General features: G+C 58.6%; 2 protein-coding genes and 1 long non-coding RNA gene across 3 annotated transcripts in view; 1 reads left to right on the top strand and 2 right to left on the bottom strand.

The window, feature by feature from the left end:
• Nucleotides 1–2,767, bottom strand: part of ZC3H6 (zinc finger CCCH-type containing 6) — a 29,474-nt gene extending 26,707 nt beyond the window's left edge. Inside the window, exon 1 of the mRNA XM_076335243.1 lies at nt 2,287–2,767. Coding sequence (XP_076191358.1) covers nt 2,287–2,378 — 92 coding nt within the window. The 5' untranslated portion in view covers nt 2,379–2,767. The remainder of the gene's footprint in view (nt 1–2,286) is intronic.
• Nucleotides 2,768–6,379: 3,612 nt separating this feature from the next.
• On the top strand, nt 6,380–8,569 carry LOC143158806 (uncharacterized). Its single transcript, XR_012995065.1, has 2 exons — nt 6,380–7,047; nt 7,138–8,569. It is a non-coding gene; the product is annotated as an uncharacterized LOC143158806 (long non-coding RNA).
• Nucleotides 8,570–10,754: 2,185 nt separating this feature from the next.
• Nucleotides 10,755–16,638, bottom strand: FBLN7 (fibulin 7). Its single transcript, XM_076335599.1, has 8 exons — nt 16,555–16,638; nt 15,009–15,168; nt 14,292–14,462; nt 13,657–13,782; nt 13,422–13,559; nt 13,200–13,337; nt 12,098–12,236; nt 10,755–11,930 (listed from the first exon to the last, which is right to left on the bottom strand). Exons 1-8 carry the CDS (start codon nt 16,636–16,638, stop codon nt 11,558–11,560), a joined length of 1,329 nt encoding a protein of 442 aa, XP_076191714.1. The 3' UTR covers nt 10,755–11,557.
• Between the last annotated feature and the right edge of the window lie 960 nt (nt 16,639–17,598).

The raw sequence follows: 17,598 nt of genomic DNA, 5'->3' as shown, positions 1-17,598 counted from the left end.
TTTTTACTGTTTTCTACTGCTCAAAAACACTAACCAACTTCTTTATAATTCTACAGATCAGTTCAAAACCAAACTAACTGTTAACAGAAATGCTATTAATTTATGCCGCGCAAATTGATCTAATCTGTTAAATTATTTCAGCAGCTTCCTATTACGGGCTGTACCTACGGTAAACTAGACCTACTGAGCTACCAATGCAGTAAAAAATGGATTGCAAGATAAAATGTATTGAAACTAGACGTGTTAATTTTAAAATGCCAAACTAGTATTACAGTGAGACACCAATTCAAGGTAACTCGGCATACGAGTGTATCAGGTACTTGCATCTTTCCTATAGAACTTACAACTGGCTTTTCAGCCGACTACAACGGAGACAGGACAAAATCAGTTAAGTACTAAAAATCGTTCATAGTTAAAGCCGTGCTGCCCCTCCCCCTGGCGAGTCGACCATGTTTTCTGTGGACGGGAAAGACCCCGTTTCGCTTTAGGCCTTCCCAGTCACCAGCTAGTAGGGAAATCTTTATAAACTTCAGGAAGTTAAACTACATTTTGACAGGATTACATTTGCACACTTAATATAATACAAAGACTTATACTTGGGGCTTTTTTTTTTTTCTTTTAACAACGCTCTAGGTGTACTAAGAATACACTTCACTATACATGTCTCAGATCAGAGGGGAGAAGTTTTATAGAAGCCTTGTTTTCAAAAAGTATTATTCAAGAGGTAAATGTGTTTATTGTTAGTCTTCTGAAATTAAAACGTTATAAAGCAATGTTTATAAATTAACCTGTATTAAAAGTACATTAGACTATTAGGTAGTACTTATTTATTCTATTTCATAATTTACCAGTGTAACAACAGGCGTACTGGTGAGAACAGCTGGTTAGAGGAACTCTACTTGTCAACATCGCATGAGTAACTCCCAAGTTAGAAAAACTATGCTTCCAGCAGAACAGTGGGTAACTTGGGCTTGTCCTCAAGGAGGACTTTATTTTCAATCACTGAAACAGTACAAAGTCACAGACTTACTAACTCCGGGAACTCTTAAAACACTTCGCCTGCTACTTGCTGCACAGTTTTAATCAGTAGTTACGCCCTATCTTCAGCAATCCCAGTGGATTACTAGTTTGCTTTTTACACAGCGCTCTTTTTGGAACATACAGCATGACACAACTTAAACTATTTCACAATTAAAAGCAGGAAGGTGAAAACAAGAATCAGCAGCTCTGGGGTCTGCCCTGAACCTGTCACTAAATCACAGTATGATTTTTGGACCAGTCAGTCAGCTCGTGCGGCCCTCCACTTCCCAATTTGTAACACAGAATTAGTGACTCTTTCTCCAGTGAGGGAACGGTTACGTTCGCTCACAAGCCCGTTTTTTTCCCCAGTGTTTTTCAGTCCTCTGAAGCAAGCACCAAGCACGGTTGTGGAGCTGTGTGGGGAGGACAGACTGAAGCCCGGCTGTCGAAAACCAGCATTTTTAACTCCTGCAGTTGTGTCACAAATGCTCTGAGTAGATGTAGACTGAAGGACTGGTAGCTGTCACCCTGGCATAGTATTTTTGGAACTAGTTAGGAAGGCCAGGGCTGCCTGGAGAAAGGATTTGAATTTCCAGCAGCTGCAGGAGAGAAAGGGAGGGAGGAACAGAGGTCCTTTCACCAGGAACAGGACTCTGGTTTTCTGCGCATGGGGATTGAGAGGTGGCAAAGATAACGTCAGTCAGACCTTAATCTGCATAAAAAAAGATCCAGTTAAATGTGTAAGGTGTAATCTGGCAAGAAAATGACGTTAAATATGGATCTAGTGAGAGATTCTTGTATGAACAAAAACAACAACAACAACAAAAAAAAAACCTCAAAGCACCCTTTCCTACCTGACTAGCAGCGCCAGGGGAAGGGAGAAAAAGAACAATGGTGACATTCAACAGACACCCGCTGGAAAGTGCAATTTATGGAAAGAAATGGAAAACAGTCCCCCTTCCCAGCCAGAATAAATAAATGAAGATGTAAAATGCATGCATTCCAAAAAATAAAACCCTACTAATAATGCACTTCTAATTCAGTGACACCCCCCCTCCCCTCCTTGCATTCCACCACCACCACCCCAGTCCTCACCCCGGTCTTCCAGCCTGAAGGTGACCTGCCCCCACAAAAACATCGTTAACCCCCTAGGCACATTAACACACAGCATCATCATCATCATCATCATCATCATTATCAGCATCATCATCACCCCACTAGTATCACCATTATGAGAAGCGGAGAGAGAGAAGAATGTTACTCGACCTTTCGTCCCCTGCATGTTGCCTGTCAGAGTCGGGCATGTTTGGGTCAAGAACTGGGTTTGGGGGTTTGGAGAACAGGCTTTCAAAGGCCATTGTGCTGGCTGTGGTGTGGTGAGGAGGAGGAGGGAGGTGGAGGAAGGCAGGACACTGCCGCTGCCCGTGGTGCGGAGGGAGGAGGAGGAGGTGGCGGCGGCGGCGGCGCGCACAGCCGCTCTGGGGGCGGCTCGGTGAGGAGGAGGGTCGGGTCCCTCAGTGAGGAGAGATGATGAAGGTTTCACTCACGGTTACTTAGTGAGACACTAACGGGCACTCAGTGCAGGGCGAGGCTGCACAGGCTGAGCCCGGCCGCCCCGCGCGGGCAGGAGGAGGAGGAGGCAGCAGCGGCGGCGGCTCGGAGGAGCAGGCCCGGGGCACAGGAGAACGAGAGGACACACACACGGGGGAAGGGAGGTGCTGGTGGCCGGAGATGGCTGCCCTAATTCTTCCTTACAAACATGGCGCCCGCTCGAGGCACTCTCACAAAATGGCGGCGGCAGCGGCGGCGGCGGCAGCGGCGGCGGAGGAGAACGGCGGCAGCGGCAGCAGCGACCCCCGGCGCTTGCCCCCAGCTCGCTCAGCGGCCGCGGCCCGCACGCGCCGCCGCCACCACTGCGTCTTCCGCGCCCGTCGGGGCCGCGATGGCGTCGCCTCGCGCTGGCCGCCGCCGCCGCCCGCGAACACGCTCCTCCTCCTCCGCCGCCGCCGCCGCCCCGCCCCCCGCGCGCCGCCGTTGGCCGGCGGCGCCCCGCGTCACCGCGCCGGCCAGGCCGCCCATTGGCAGCGGCGCGCCGCCCGTCACGCCGCCGTGACGTCGCGCGAGCGCGGCGGGCCCCGCCCTCCCCCGCCGCCCCGCGCGGGCGACGTGTGCGCGCGCCAGCGGTTGGGGGGAGGGGGAGGGGAGCGGAGGGAGGCAAGGGGGCGGGGCCCCGCCTCGCCGCGTGCGGGCTGGCGTCACGTGCGCGCCCCGCCGGCCGTTATGGCGGCCGCTAATGGCGGCCGCCCGCCCGCTACGGCGCTTCCGGGCCGCCCCCTCCCCTCGCGCTCCGCGGGGGCGGCTTCCGCCCCGCGCCGCCTCGCGAGAGCCGAGGGCGGGGCCCGGCCCCCCCCCCCCCCGCCGCTGAGGCAACCCGCGGCCTCCGCTTCCCCCGCCGCCCCCCGCCCCGGTGAGCGCCGGGCCTCCGAGCCCGCCGCCGGGCCGGGTCCCCGGGCGATTAGTTGGTTCCTAGATTGTCATTTCTAATTAAAACAAGCGCCCGCCCCCCCCCCACCCCGGCTTTAAGACCCCTCGTCCTCCCAAGGTAAAGGCCGTCACCGCGTTTAGGGCGAGGGGCCTAGGCGGACCGGCGCGTTCCCCGAGGCGGGTCGTTAAACCGTTACTTGGAGAAGTAACGTTTGGAGAAGTTTAACGTTGCCCAGGGCACGATAAAACCCGGTGCTAAAGAGGTTAGGAGAGGGTAGACCCACGGGTACAAAACCCGGTGTTAAAGAGGTTAGGAGAGGGTAGACCCACGGGTACAAAACCCGGTGTTAAAGAGGTTAGGAGAGGGTAGACCCACGGGTACAAAACCCGGTGTTAAAGAGGTTAGGAGAGGGTAGACCCACGGGTACAAAACCCGGTGTTAAAGAGGTTAGGCTCATGTATAAACCCCGGTGTTAAAGAGGTTAGGAGAGGTTAGGCTCGTGTATAAAACCCGGTGTTAAAGAGGTTGGGAGAGGTTAGGCTCGTGTATAAAACCCGGTGTTAAAGAGGTTGGGAGAGGGTAGACTCATGTATAAAACCTGGTGTTAAAGAGGTTAGGCTCATGGGTACAAAACCCGGTGCTAAAGAGGTTAGGAGAGGGTAGACCCACGGGTACAAAACCCGGTGTTAAAGAGGTTAGGCTCATGTATAAACCCCGGTGTTAAAGAGGTTAGGAGAGGTTAGGCTCGTGTATAAAACCCGGTGTTAAAGAGGTTGGGAGAGGGTAGACTCATGTATAAAACCCGGTGTTAAAGAGGTTAGGCTCATGGGTACAAAACCCGGTGTTAAAGAGGTTAGGAGAGCGTAGACTCATATATAAAACCCGGTGTTAAAGAGGTTGGGAGAGGGTAGGCTCGTGGGTACAAAACCCGGTGTTAAAAAGGTTGGGAGAGGGTAGACCCACGGGTACAAAACCCGGTGTTAAAGAGGTTAAGAGAGGGTAGACTCATGTATAAAACCCAGTGTTAAAGAGGTTAGGAGAGGGTAGACTCATGTATAAAACCCGGTGCTAAAGAGGTTAGGAGAGGGTAGACTCATGTATAAAACCCGGTGTTAAAGAGGTTGGGAGAGGGTAGACTCATGTATAAAACCCGGTGTTAAAGAGGTTGGGAGAGGGTAGACTCATGTATAAAACCCAGTGTTAAAAAGGTTAGGCTCATGGGTACAAAACCCGGTGTTAAAGAGGTTAGGAGAGCGTAAACTCATATATAAAACCCGGTGTTAAAGAGGTTGGGAGAGGGTAGGCTCGTGGGTACAAAACCCGGTGTTAAAAAGGTTGGGAGAGGGTAGACCCACGGGTACAAAACCCGGTGTTAAAGAGGTTAAGAGAGGGTAGACTCATGTATAAAACCCAGTGTTAAAGAGGTTAGGAGAGGGTAGACTCATGTATAAAACCTGGTGTTAAAGAGGTTAGGAGAGGGTAGACTCATGTATAAAACCTGGTGTTAAAGAGGTTAGGCTCATGGGTACAAAACCCGGTGTTAAAGAGGTTAGGAGAGCGTAAACTCATATATAAAACCCGGTGTTAAAGAGGTTGGGAGAGGGTAGGCTCGTGGGTACAAAACCCGGTGCTAAAGAGGTTGGGAGAGGGTAGGCTCGTGTGTAGGTTAAGGGAAGACGCGCTTGTTGGCATCGCTTCAGTGACTACCCTTTTAATAAAAGGGAGGAAGTTCAAAACCCGTTAAGACATCCTTAAACGGAGCCGTGGAACAAAATGCTGAAGAGCATTGCTGAAGCCAATAATGAAGGAAAAAAAAAAAAAAAAACCAAACCCCAAACACGACCCACCAAACTCGTAACGTTTGTGTCGATAACTGTAATAAGGAGTTTAACTTCGTGCTGTGACTGGCGCAGCGGCAGGCCTGACCTGCGCCTTCAGCGGCTCTCGCTGGGTCGCAGCCGGTTGCAGGCCGACGTTTCCCCCCGTTCTGCCTGCTCCGTAACCCGGCAAGGCGGGCAGCAGCTCTCGGCGTCCCTTTCCGTGCCCCTTGTTTTGCGTTTTCGGTGACTGTCATCCTCTCCTGCGGTACCGCGTCCCCAAGCTCGGTACCTTCACCTCAGGACGGTCTCGTCCAACTCAAATAGCATCAGCTGCGAGCGTTGTCATCTCATTGCTCATCCTTTCTTCCATAAACACGGTCTTCCTTTATGCGTCTGCTTACGACAACACTGGCACCAAGATGGAGATATCCCACCTGCTGGACCTCTGCGTGCTGAGAGCTGGCCGTTCATTCCTGCCCCGGTTCTGCTGACTCCCAGCAGTTCATAGTCCCCGGGAGAAGCTTGTTTGTTGTTCTCTAACCATTTTAACAATATTTCTTTTAACATTGTCTTTTGAGGGACTTTGTCAAAACTTTCTGGAAAAATCCCAAGTAAGTTACATCAACTTATTTTCCTTTACAGGCTAGTCTCCCTGGCTTGCAGGGCTTTTCGGGACACATGACTCTCTTTTTCCAGTGCCAGCAATCCTAGCAGAATATAAAATTTAAAAAAAAAAAAAAACCACAACAAAAAGAACACCCACATCAGTTCCCCTTTGGGAGGTACGTTTTTTTCCCCTTACAGAGAGGCAAAGCGTGGCCTCACACCCACGAGGAAAGAGCCGCCTCTCCGCGGTCTCGCGCACCAGGCCGGTACCTGAGCAAGACGAGCGGGGCAGGAGATCACGGCCAAGTTCAACCAAGGGTCCGGATCATCACTCAAGTCCAAAGCCAAGGCAGGAAACCAACCTGGGCCAGAGACCAGCTGCTCCTGCAGCTCAGGGACTGAAATAGGGCTCCGGGGAGCACGGGAGGGGTGTGGGTGGTGGCCTCGGGCGGGGCTGGTGAGGGCCATTAGGGCTAATGAAGGCTAATTAGTCCCATCGGCATGCGCGCCTCTCGGTGCGGTGCGCGGCCCGGGGGGGCCAACGCCCACAGGGCTCAGCACCGTCTCCCCAGGCGATGGGCAAAAAAAAAAAAAGGGATTTCGAACTCGGGATAAAAGCCCGGCTCCTGCTTTTCTCGCAGCGCACGCAGGTGCAAAAATCCCTTTTAGACAAAAAAAGTGTCGGCAGGGGCGGCGTGCAGCTGTTTGTTTCAATATCCCTACGTGTGTTTGCGTTGTCGGGGAAAAAGGTGACGCTTGTGAGAAGCTCCTGAATGGCTCTTTTTTTTTTTTTTTTTTCCCCAAAGTATAACTGAATTTGGCAATAGGAGCTAAACAAATTCCCCAGTACGCGCTCTCGGATATCACAGATATACCGGGACGCGGGGTATGGTGTGGGGAGCGTAGCAACATACCTAGCAACCATAACAAATACAAATGTCGTGGTTCAGCTCTTCATTAAAGCCCGTAACAGGATTAATAAGTGTTTTGGCGTGTGTGCTGGCGCTTTCGCCTCGGGAAGGATTCAGACCGCGGTACGAATCCGTGGGGTGAGAGGAGACACGGCAGCGCTGGTGGACGTGCACCAGGCGTGGACTTCTCAAGGATGCTAGCTAGGTAACAAAATTCAGATCTTAACCTGCGGCTGAAAATAACCTGACGTTCTCACGTGTGTTAAAGAGATAATGATCATTCTTTCGGTTGCAGGGATGTCTCTCATTAGACTGAGGCGCAGGGATGCCCAGGACTTTGGATGCTCTGCAGGGAGAGGCCCATCAGGAATGCATTTTGGAAGGAGGATGATGAGTAGGAGGAGAAAACGGGGCATGAAGCAAGCCGCCCGTCGCCTCCTCTCGCCCCTGCCCCAAGGCTGGGGCTTGTCTCCCCGCACAGGGGGAGGAGGAGAGGGAACACTTTCCCACGCAGACCTCGGAAATTCGAAGGCGCCGTATTTCTCTCCTGCCACCTTGGCGGGCGCTGCGTAGCCTCCCTCCAAGGCCGCCTCCGCGCGAGGTCTTCAGCCTTTGCACCCTCACCCCCCCCCCCATCCGTTTGGGCTGAGAGACTGTGGCTTTGGGGCTCGGGCACACGGAGCGCATCTGGAGTCAGCTGCGCCGGGGACCGCGGAAGGGGAGCAGAGGCAAACCAGCTATTTTTTGAGCTCCAAAATATTATTATCCCAAAGAGAAGTTGTATTTACCGGGGCCAGAAGAGCCTCTCTCTGCACATTCCAGGCTCGGGAAGTCTGCAAGATGCCGGAGCGGCCGCTCTGGGAGGGGAAAAAAAAATCTCCTGTAGTCAGCTCAAATGCCGGCCAGGGGTTTGCAGCCCAGTCCAGACGCCGGAGAGCCGACCTTAAACGTTTCTGGGGCTGAAAGGGAGATCTGCAGCCAGCTAACGCTGGGAGAGACGGCTGAGCTTCCCAGCTCTGGTCCTGGCCCTCGAGGCGGGCAAGAAGCGGCTGGGAGGACGGGCACGGCTTCGCCGAGCCCCGGCGGCGGCGTGCCAGCCCGACCCGGAGAGGGGAAACCAGTTCACCCTGGCCTCGGGAATTAGGAAAATGTTGTCAGTTCAGGGTTGTGCTGCGAGGAAAAGCCTCCAGCGCAAAGCTCTCCAAACGCCCGTCTCCAGCCTCGTTAGCCGGTTAAAGCATCAGACGGAAACTATTCTGCCCCATCAGGAACTTATCCTCTTACGGACTCCTCTTTTTTGGCTCCCAGAGCCCGGCAAGGCCGGGGGTGGGGGGAAAAGCGCAGTCAGAGCAAGGATGATGAAACACATCGTTCACCCCGTGTCAGAGGTGCTGCGGCTAGGAACGGGTGACGGAGACAGCGGAGGTAAGGCACCGGGAGCTGCTCCTGGCGCGTCCCCGGCCTCCTCTTCTGCATCTCGTGGAGGAGCACGTCCCCACGCGCGGGGATTTCTTTATCGTCCCTAAAACGCCGTAACGGCACGTTGCAGAAGCACGTCCAACCGCGCTGGGCAACCGCGGCTGGGCAGACCCTGCTCTGGCAAACCACAGGCTCTGGGCTGCCTGCTCTGTAGCCTTCTTTCTCATAACTTTGTTTTCTTTCCCCAAAGCTGTCCGTCCGTCCTCGGCTTTTCCTAAAAAAGAAATAAAATAAAATATTCCTTCTCATTTCAGCTCAGCTCCTTTCCTGTTACGGCTTTTGTCTTCCAGCAGCGATTTTCGGTGGCGTACGAGGACGCAGCCAGCCGCCTCCGCAGCGCTGCTCTCTTATCTAAGGCGCTAATTTAAAACACACGCCGGGCTGGGTTCACGGGGGATAACTGCTCCCTTTCCTGGACAAAAGGCAACTTGGCCGGGGTCCGGGCGGCTCCGAGGGAAAACCTCGTCGCCTGCTGCTCGGGGGCATCCTGGGATGCAGGCGCATGGCAGAGAGGTCCGGCGGCGTGTGCTGCCCCGTTCCCTGTCCCTCCTCTGATGATGCCCGGCGGCGTCCTCCGATCGCAGCCCCGGCTGGACGCTGAGCTGGCACGTGCAGGATTTCACCCCCAGCATCCCGGTGGGGGAAGGTAAGGGTGGGTTTCCCCAGGCGTACCCCCCATGGACCACATTTTCTCCGGGTCTTTTTCTTCTCCCCATATCCCGGGACCCTTGGGGTTACCTTTGGCAGAGTCCCGTACGCCTGCGGGTGCATCTGCCTCTGCCTCTATCTCTGCTCTTACGCCACAGAGCTTTAAAGGACATTTCCCCCCCCCCCCCCCCGGCAGTCTTCGCCCGTCCCCGTGCGCGCTGAGGAAATAAAACCGGGCACGTCCCCTGCCGTCCGTATTGCAACCCAATTTCTCTTGCAGCACGACCTCCTGTGGGGCCTTCCCTGGCCAGGACCAAAAAAAGCCACCTCCTTCCCCGTGCTGAGGCCGGCTGCATGGTGACAGCCCCCCCGGCCCCGCGCCACCCCAGGATTAACGGGGTGTCCTCAGCAGGACGGGGAGGTCCTCCTGCCTTGGGAGAGGAGAGGACATCTCGGCCCCCTTTGAGGGAGGCAGCACTGAGCCACCCGACCAGCCGCTCCTTTCTCCTCTCCTGACGGTCCCCCTGGGTGTTGGCCTCCTGCAGCTGGGGGGTCTTTCCCTGCGGATCTCCAGCACCCCCATCTAAAGGTGGGCAACCCCCAGGTCTGCTGCTCTGCAGGCACCTGAGTTCCCGCTGGAGCCGGGCCACCCCTCTCCACCATCACCCGGTTTTGAAAGCAGCTACGCTTCCAGAAAACCATTTTATTTTAATTTTTTTTTTTTTTTTAAGCACTCGGGTGGAGGAGCGAGCCCGTTAGGTTTTAATTTCCCTCCCCCAGCACAACCCTGGGATGTATTTCCCTGCCCGGCTCCGCCGTCCAGCCGGAGCGCCCGCCAACCCAAACATCCTCCATCCGCCGTGCCCGGGCTCCGGCAGCCCCGTGCCGACAGCGGCGAGGAGCAGGCACTGAATGTCTCTCCTTGTTTGGTGGGGAGAGGTCCTGCCCCCCCCTTCCGAGCTCCCACGGAAAAGCCGTACCCCCCCCCCAAAAAATCCGGGAGCTCGATCCCTCGAAGGGCACGGCACAGATCGGTCTCGTCAGGAAGTCTCTTCCCCTGGGGCAAGGAGTGGGAAGGATTTTAGTGGGCGCAGCTCAGCGCACACACCGTGCCCCCCCGAGGGGACTCTGCCCTGCTGCCTTTTTGGGGGGGGGGGGGGGGGCGGGCAACAGCAGGCTCCTCTTCCTCGAGGCCTCCGGAGGATGCTCGGGGGGGGGGGGGGGGAAGGATGCTCGGGGATGAGCCGCCCTGCCACCAGCCAGCCCCTTCCAAGCAACGTAAGGCAGAAAAATAAAAACAAGGGAGGCAGGTTCTTGCCCCGCGGACCCTGAGCCCCCCCTCCCCGGGCAGCTCCCCGTGAGCATCGCCCCCCCCCCCCCCTCCCCCCCCGGGCCGCACACGCATCGGGTACTTCGCTCTGCACCCGCTCAGAGGCTATATCATCGTTTAATGGTACTAAAACCAGCATAATGAAGAAACATGCATAACGTCGAGGTTTTGTGGTTAACATGCACAAGCGCTGCACCGAGGAACAGGTATCGAGGGGGAAGGGAAGACCGGGGAGGGGTGTGTGTCGTCCCGTGTGTCCCCCCCCCCCGGCGTGTGTTACAGCCGAACCCCAGCTACTCCTGGAGCCGCTTACACACAGCGGGGCTGGAGGCTGCGGCTGATTGAAAAATGAAATATTCACACCTCGAGCTCCCTCGACGCGAGCACCAAGCGCAGCCGAAGCCCTCCCGGGGGTCACGGCGCGGGGCGGGGGGGCGGCGGGGGGGGGGGGATGCGCGCACACAACCCAGTTCAGGAGGTTTTAAGGAGCTGCTGCCCACGGGCTGAAGCACGGGACGGCCCCAGCCCATCGCCAGCACTCATCTGCAGAGCCCTGGGACTCCTCCTTCGCCCAGCAGCAACGTCCCCCTCGCCAAGGAGGGCACCGAGAGCCAGCCAGCTCTCGGAGGGGTGGATGTTCAGGGATTTTTTTCCCGATCCCAGTCAATCCTGGGGGATTGAGACGCCGGACCAGCCCCCTCCCCGTGGGCTGCCGTGGGTTTTCTCGGCATCCCAAGGGGAGCGGAGGCACGCTTGCGCAGGGCTGGGATCAGTGCAAGCAAGCCCGGGCCAGCGGAGAGGAGAGCGGTAGCCGCTATGAGCCGCCCTCCTCCTGCATGCACCAGTTTAACTTCTTTCCTAAAGAAAAAAAAAAGGAATTGAAAAGGGGATGAGGGCCGTGGTTTCTATCCGCTGTTTTCTGCACTGTGGAGGCGCCGAGGCTGCGGGACATCGTCCTTCTGGAGCCTCGGGTGAGGACGATGCTCTGCTCCCGCGCCCCGGCGAGCAGGTATCCCCTGCACCTGATTTCTTTTACGCCTCGTTTGCTTTTTTTTCCCCCACACAGGTGGGTGTAAAAGCCGCCTGGGCAGAAAAACCTTGACGCAGAGGGGAGGATGGTTGGCTGCAGAGAGGCTTCGGCATGGGATGTCACCTGGAGCTCCCATTACACGCCTGCCTCCAGGGCTAGCGCTTTCGGGTGGAGGGTGCTGAGCGGGGACCATCGCCGTCAGGGAAGCCGCCCCGGCTGCCGCCTCCCCTAAAACTCATAGGCGGAGACGAAGACGGTGATTTTGGACACGTGCTTGGCCTGGAAGACACGGTCCAGGTACTCGGACATGTCCACGTCCACCTGGATGGTCTGGGGACCCTTGAGGCTCTGCACCAGGATGAGCTCCCCGGTCTGCCGGTCCGACCGCTGCATCACGAAGTGGCCGCGGTTGCTGCCGCCCACGATGCCGAAGCGCAGGCTGTCGGGTCCCGGCCGTCCGGGCGCCGCCGCCGTGGCCATGCGGAAGAGCGGGGTGGGCGTCAGCAGGTTGGACGGCAGGGGAAGGTAGTGGAAGGAGATGGTTTTGGGTGCTTGGTGGCACGACCGGCTCTCCATCGGGCAGGGGTTGCGCTCGCACTGGCTGCAAAGGCAAAAGGCGGGGGAGGTTTTCAGGGGACCCCAGGGATGCGGGGCCCGTGTCCCCCACCTCAGTGGCATTGGATCCATGTGGATGCTGTGCAGGTGGTTTTGGGACCCAGCACCCAAGAAACCGAAGCAGGGACAGGCCTTGCGCCCCGCCGCACTTACAAGGGTGATGTTTTGACGTAGGTGATGTTGCCGGTGGCCTGGGGGCACTGGGGGCTGACGCACTGGAAGCCCCCCCCCGTGTTGATGCAGGTGGTCCCCCTCGTGCAGTTATCCTGCGACAGGGCGCACTCGTCGATGTCTGCAAAACAGGGGTGGGCAGCGGGTCAAGCCCACCGGAGACCTCAAACCGACCCCATTGAGGGGTTCCTTTTGGCGGAAAATAGGCAAAAGCACCTTGAAATGGTGATCAAAAAAGTACGAGAGTATGGCTGAAAACACCTAAATCGCCTGAAATCCCACTCCGTGCCTGCTCTCCTCTCCCCGAGCTCTGCCCTGGGCCAGCAAGGGTTAACGGCAGCACTCTCACAGCAGGAGGGCAGCTTATTTTCCTAACTTTCTGCTAAGTTGTTTGAAAACACCATCTCTTTTTATTTACTGAACTCCTAGGTAACCACCAAGATACCTGGCGATGAAATCAGGAGCTCTGAATGCAGGTATTTGCTGGGAGCATTAGCAAGATGCTATCGAAACGTGCAGAAATCCGGGGGGAAAAGGAGAAAGCGTGAGCTTTTTCAGCACGAGCTGCATTAATCAACACTTTGTAACACAAAAAAAATCCCTGTTTTTCAGGAGGAGACTTTCATGCGAGCAGTTCTGGCCACCCACCCACCACCCCTATCCCTACCTGCTGCCGCTTTGCTTTGCTCTCAGCCCACACCCCGACTCCCCTGTTTTCGGAGGAGAAGCTGCCGGCCTCCGAGCTGACCCCTCGCCGTCTAATTCTTGCTTTTTAACGCTATTTGCGTTTCTTCTCGGGGCCATCCCGCTCACAGGGGACCGACAGCCCCACCACCGCAGCGGGGCTCCCGTAGCCCCAAAGCATCGCACGTGTTTGCCAGCGCCTGAACCTCCATCACTCTCCTCCCCCCCCCCCCCCCCCCGCACCCAGCCTGGGAACCACCTCTCTGTGCAAACCCCCCCGAGATTTTCGCACGCGGAGATGCTTGCAAACAAGGAGAAAAAAGGGAAAAAAATAAAAAAAGCAGTCATGCAAGCTGGGAAAACTGGTAAACCCGCGGGTTTCCAGCCCCCCCCCCCTCACCTTCGCAGCTCTTGCCGTCGCCCAGGAGGACGTACCCGGCGGGGCAGGCGCAGCGGTAGGAGCCGGGGAGGTTGACGCAGGCGTGGGCGCAGAGCCGGGGACCCCCCTCCCGCTTGTACACCTCGCACTCGTTGAGGTCTGCGGAGAGATGAGGGGAGCGGGTGCACGGCCGAGACCCCGCAGCCCACCCCACCGCGTTCCCCCCCCCCCGGCGCGGCTCACCCTGGCAGAGGCCGTTGGCGGCCGTGCCGCTCATGTGGAAGCCGGGCTCGCAGCTGCAGTGCTGGGTCCGGTCGATTTGGGCGCAGCGGGGCTGGCGGCTGAACGCCGGGTCGTCCGTGACGCTCCAGGCGGGGGGAGCTGGGGGGACACCGCGGGATGGGGTTTGAAATGAGGCGGGGTGCCGAAATATGCCTGGAGGGCGGCGGGTCACCCACCCCGGCGGTGGGTCACCCACCCGTCTGCGCCTGGTACTGGCAGGCGGCCCCGGTCCACTGCTGGGGGCAGAGGCACTTGTACTGGTTCAGCCCCTCCAGGCACGTCCCGCCGTTCTGGCAGGGGCTGCTCGAGCACTCGCTGATCTCTGCAAAAAAAGCAGGCACGTTTCATTTTATTTTATTTTGGGAAGCAAGCCACAGGAACGCCGCACGCACCGGGCCGCTTTGGTACCCCACAGCACATCATAACCATTTATTTTGCCGAACTCAGACACCGGCCGTTTCCGATGCTGCGGCGCTGCCCTGGCGCAAAGGTTTGCTACGACGCAGGGAGCCATCGTAGCACCGATGCCTTTTCCCCTCATCTCTGCTGCTGAGCTGCCGGTGAGGCTCCAGCTGTGATTTCCAGCCTTCCTTGAGGATGAGAAACCCCAAATCACCGGCCACAGGAGCTGCAGCATCCATGGGATGTTGGCTAGCTGGGACTCGGGGACAGCTGCGATACCTCCCTGTTTGGTGAACCCCAATAATCCCCCATGTTTAAATAAACCCAAATTGCATCCCACTCTTCCAAATGATGTCCACGGGCACGAAGCAGCCCTACGACGGCGGCCGCCTGCCCGGCAGCCCTGCCGTAGGCAGCCCAGAGCAGTACCTACGCAGCGGGGCTCCTGCCCGGTCCAGCTGCCGTTGGCCTGGCACGTCCGCGTGCTGGAGCCCAGGAGCTGGAAGCCCGGGTCGCAGGTGAAGTGAACCTCGTGCTCCGCCAAATACTTGGTGCCAAACTTCCTCCCGTCCGCGGGGGCTTGCAGGGCAGGGCAGGAGGCTGCAAGAGCACCGCGGGGAGCGGGGGGGGGGGGTGTCAGTATTCAGGCGGGTGCTTTGGGGGAGCACTGACTTACCTTTCCTGTCCCCAACTCTACCACGGTTCACCCAGTTCCACCAAGAACTCCTCTTTAACTGTTATTTTCCTCGAATATTGGCCTGCTGAGGTTAATCGGTAACATCCAGCCCCGCAGTGGGGCTGAGCGTCACTGGCAAGGGGTTTGGTGGCATTTTTGCCACCTCTCTCATGGTCCCAGCACAGGACTGCGGCTCTTTTGCTGGAGACATGGTTTTCCAGCCCACGCGCCTCCAGTGCTTTGCCGGGAGCTCTCTGCTTTGCAGCTAAGGGCTTTTGAGCCTCCCCACGTCTCACCAGGCTGGAGAAGTGCTTGAATTCACACTCACAAATTGCCAACATGGGAACAGGTATCTCCACCTGTGGAGATGCCCAAACCTCCACCCATCGCAGCCCTGAGCATCCTGACCTGCCCGCCCCAGCATCCTCTGAGGCCATAAAAGCAACCGGTGGTGCCCAGGGAGGACTCACCGGCCGGCGGCTCGGGGGCGGCTTTGGCCAGGGAGGCGTGCAGGGTGCTCAGCCGGCTCTTCATCACGCGGAGGCCCTCGGTGAAGCGCGTCTCCTGCCCCTTCAGCAGCTGCTGCATCTGCCGGATGGCGGCCAGGAGCTGCTGCCTGCTGAGGCAGCTCTGCGGGGACGGGGCGGCTGCTCAGCGAGGGGACATCGCTCCGGCCCCCGTGCTGCCGCGCCACCCGGGACCCAACCTGCTGCACGCAGCCTGCCCCGGCTGCGGGGGGATGCTCGTGCAGGAGCTCTGCAGCATCAAAGATCCCCCGAGATCTCTGATTTTATATTTTTTTCCCCCCGTTTACCCAGATGCAGGAGTTGTTCCAGCCCGTGCAAGAAGTCCTTAGCTCAGGCATGCTCTACATCTAAACGGGTAACGCAGCGCTACAAGCAGGGCTGTAATCACTTTGTTAGCCCTGGGAGAGATGCCATAACTCATGTTTCATCCTGCTGGAGCTAGAGCCCTGTCCCACTTCCACATTACAAAATCAGAGGAAAACAGCTGTCTTGTGAGTTCTGCTGGGGCCAGGAACACTGGTGGGACTCCTGCCTGCAAACTGATCGCTACCACGGGACTGACTCATGCAGGAGACGGGCATCATTATTATAGGTTTCCTGCGGAATTGACTTAAAACCGAAGAAAAAGAGCAAGAGCTGAGCAAAGCCAAGCCAGTTTTAGAGCTCAGAGGTTCGCGGAGCGCATGGGGGGGGAGAGCACACACGGGGTCTGGTCTGGGTGGCATGAGGCCGGGGGCAAATGAGCTCCGGGAAAGCGAGCGGAGCTGCTGGGCACCGGCCCACCTGGCCTAAGGGATTTCTTTCCCCCCCCAGCCACGCTGTGCAGGGTTGAAATTATACTCCTTTCCAAACAGCTACCGAGGGTTTACGAAGAAGAAATAAAAGCCAGCCCAAGCGGCGTGCTGTCCTCTGCTTCCCTTGGTGCAGTTTTGGGGGGTCATGGGCTGCCGGTGGGGATGAGCCGGTCTGTGCCTGCAGCTCTGGGGTGCCCCGCGCCGAGAGGGAGGGAGGCAAAAGCAAATAGATGCCTGGCATGTAGCTCGCTTTAATAAACAGCTCTTTGTTAGGGCTGGTTTTAACTTCAAGAGCCAGCGTGAGCTCCCCGCGGGATGCTGAAGCGTAGCAAACCCCGGCTCTCCCGTAAAACCGGGAGGATTCTTCGCCCCCGGTGTACTCGGTGGTGACTTCAGGTGCGGGGTAAGAAGGAAAACAAGAGCCCAAAAGAAACCGGGCCCGGTTTAAGCCCCGTTTAAGCTCCCCCCCGGCTTTGCCCACCTGTTTGCTGGGGCCGGGGCGGGAGCGCGGTCTGCACAGCCAGACCGTAAGGGCGGCCAGACACACAGCGCACCGGCACCGGCGGGGAGGGAAGAGGAGAGGAGACCTTTCTCCCCCCCACCCCCGGAAAGCCTTTCCGAGGCGGGGGGGGGGGGGGGCCGCCGCGCCCCGGCCCCCCCTCCCTCCCCCCCCCCCCCCCGGGCCCCCCGCTCACCTGGGGCGCCGGCGCCGCCGGGAGCAGCAGCAGCAGCAGCGGCGGCAGCAGCAGCAGCGGGAGGCGGCACCGCGCCCCCGGCATGGTCCGGCGGCCGGCGCGGCTCTCGTCCGCCGAGGAAGGGCTCTCCCGGGCGCCGGCAGCCGCCTCTCCCCGCCCCGGCTGCGGGCGAGCTCTCCCTCCCACGCCGCCCCCGCCCCACGCGCGGCCACGCTCCCCCGTGGAGCGGGACGCGGCGCTCGGCTTCCCCCCCCCCCCCCCCCGACGGGGAGGACGGCGCTTCCCCGCCCCGGGGAGCCGGGTCCCCCCGCCCTGGCTCTCCCCCCCCGCCGCTCGGGGCAGCCGGCCGCAGAGGTGTCCCCCCCCCCCCGCTCCCCGACCCGGGGCTGCGGGGACACCCCGCCCCCCCACGCCCCGGCGCCGGCCTTTTGCGGGGGGGATGCTGCGGGCGTCCCGGCCGCCACCGCCGCATCCCCTTGGGACACCTGGCAGCGCCCTGTCCCGCTTCCAGCATCCCCCGGCGGGCCCCCAGGCTACGCGTGTTGCCACCCCGCGCAGACCCTGCGGAGCAAACGCTCGACGCCCCCGGCACGATGCTCTCCCTGCAGCGTTTTGGGGCGTCTTTTTGCAGAAAAGCTGTTTCTGCCGCTGCCGGGACGAGCGAGCACCGTGCAGGAGCCCACCGCCAGCCCCCAGCTCCGGCTGGGCCGGGACCACCTCACCCAGCCCGGCACCCCTTCCTCATCACCTGCGCCCCCTCACCCAGCCCCTGCACCTCTTCCTCATCCCCTGCACCCCTTACCCAGCCCCTGCACCTCTTCCTCATCCCCTGTACCCCTTACCCAGCCCCTGCACCTCTTCCTCATCCCCTGTACCCCTTACCCAGCCCCTGCACCTCTTCCTCATCCCCTGTACCCCTTACCCAACCCCTGCACCCTCTTCCCCAGCCTGGCACCCCTTCCTCATCCCCTGCACCCCCTTCCTCATCCCCTGCACCCCCTTCGCCAGCCCTGCACCCCTTCCTCATCCCCTGCACCCCCTTCC

This window comes from Aptenodytes patagonicus, chromosome 3 (assembly GCF_965638725.1).
Source record: "Aptenodytes patagonicus chromosome 3, bAptPat1.pri.cur, whole genome shotgun sequence".
NCBI lineage: Eukaryota > Metazoa > Chordata > Aves > Sphenisciformes > Spheniscidae > Aptenodytes > Aptenodytes patagonicus.
Note: the sequence above shows the minus strand (reverse complement) of the source record. Positions and strands in the feature narration are given on the sequence as shown.

Excerpts from the sequence above, each read along its gene's own strand:
- FBLN7 (XM_076335599.1), bottom strand. The coding sequence starts at position 16,638 with ATGCCGGGGGCGCGGTGCCGCCTCCCGCTGCTGCTGCTGCCGCCGCTG. Across the intron at positions 14,463-15,008 it reads CGCCCCCGAGCCGCCGGCCG|CCTCCTGCCCTGCCCTGCAA; the intron begins GTGAGTCCTCCC and ends GTGCTCTTGCAG. Across the intron at positions 11,931-12,097 it reads TACGTCAAAACATCACCCTT|CCAGTGCGAGCGCAACCCCT; the intron begins GTAAGTGCGGCG and ends TTGCCTTTGCAG.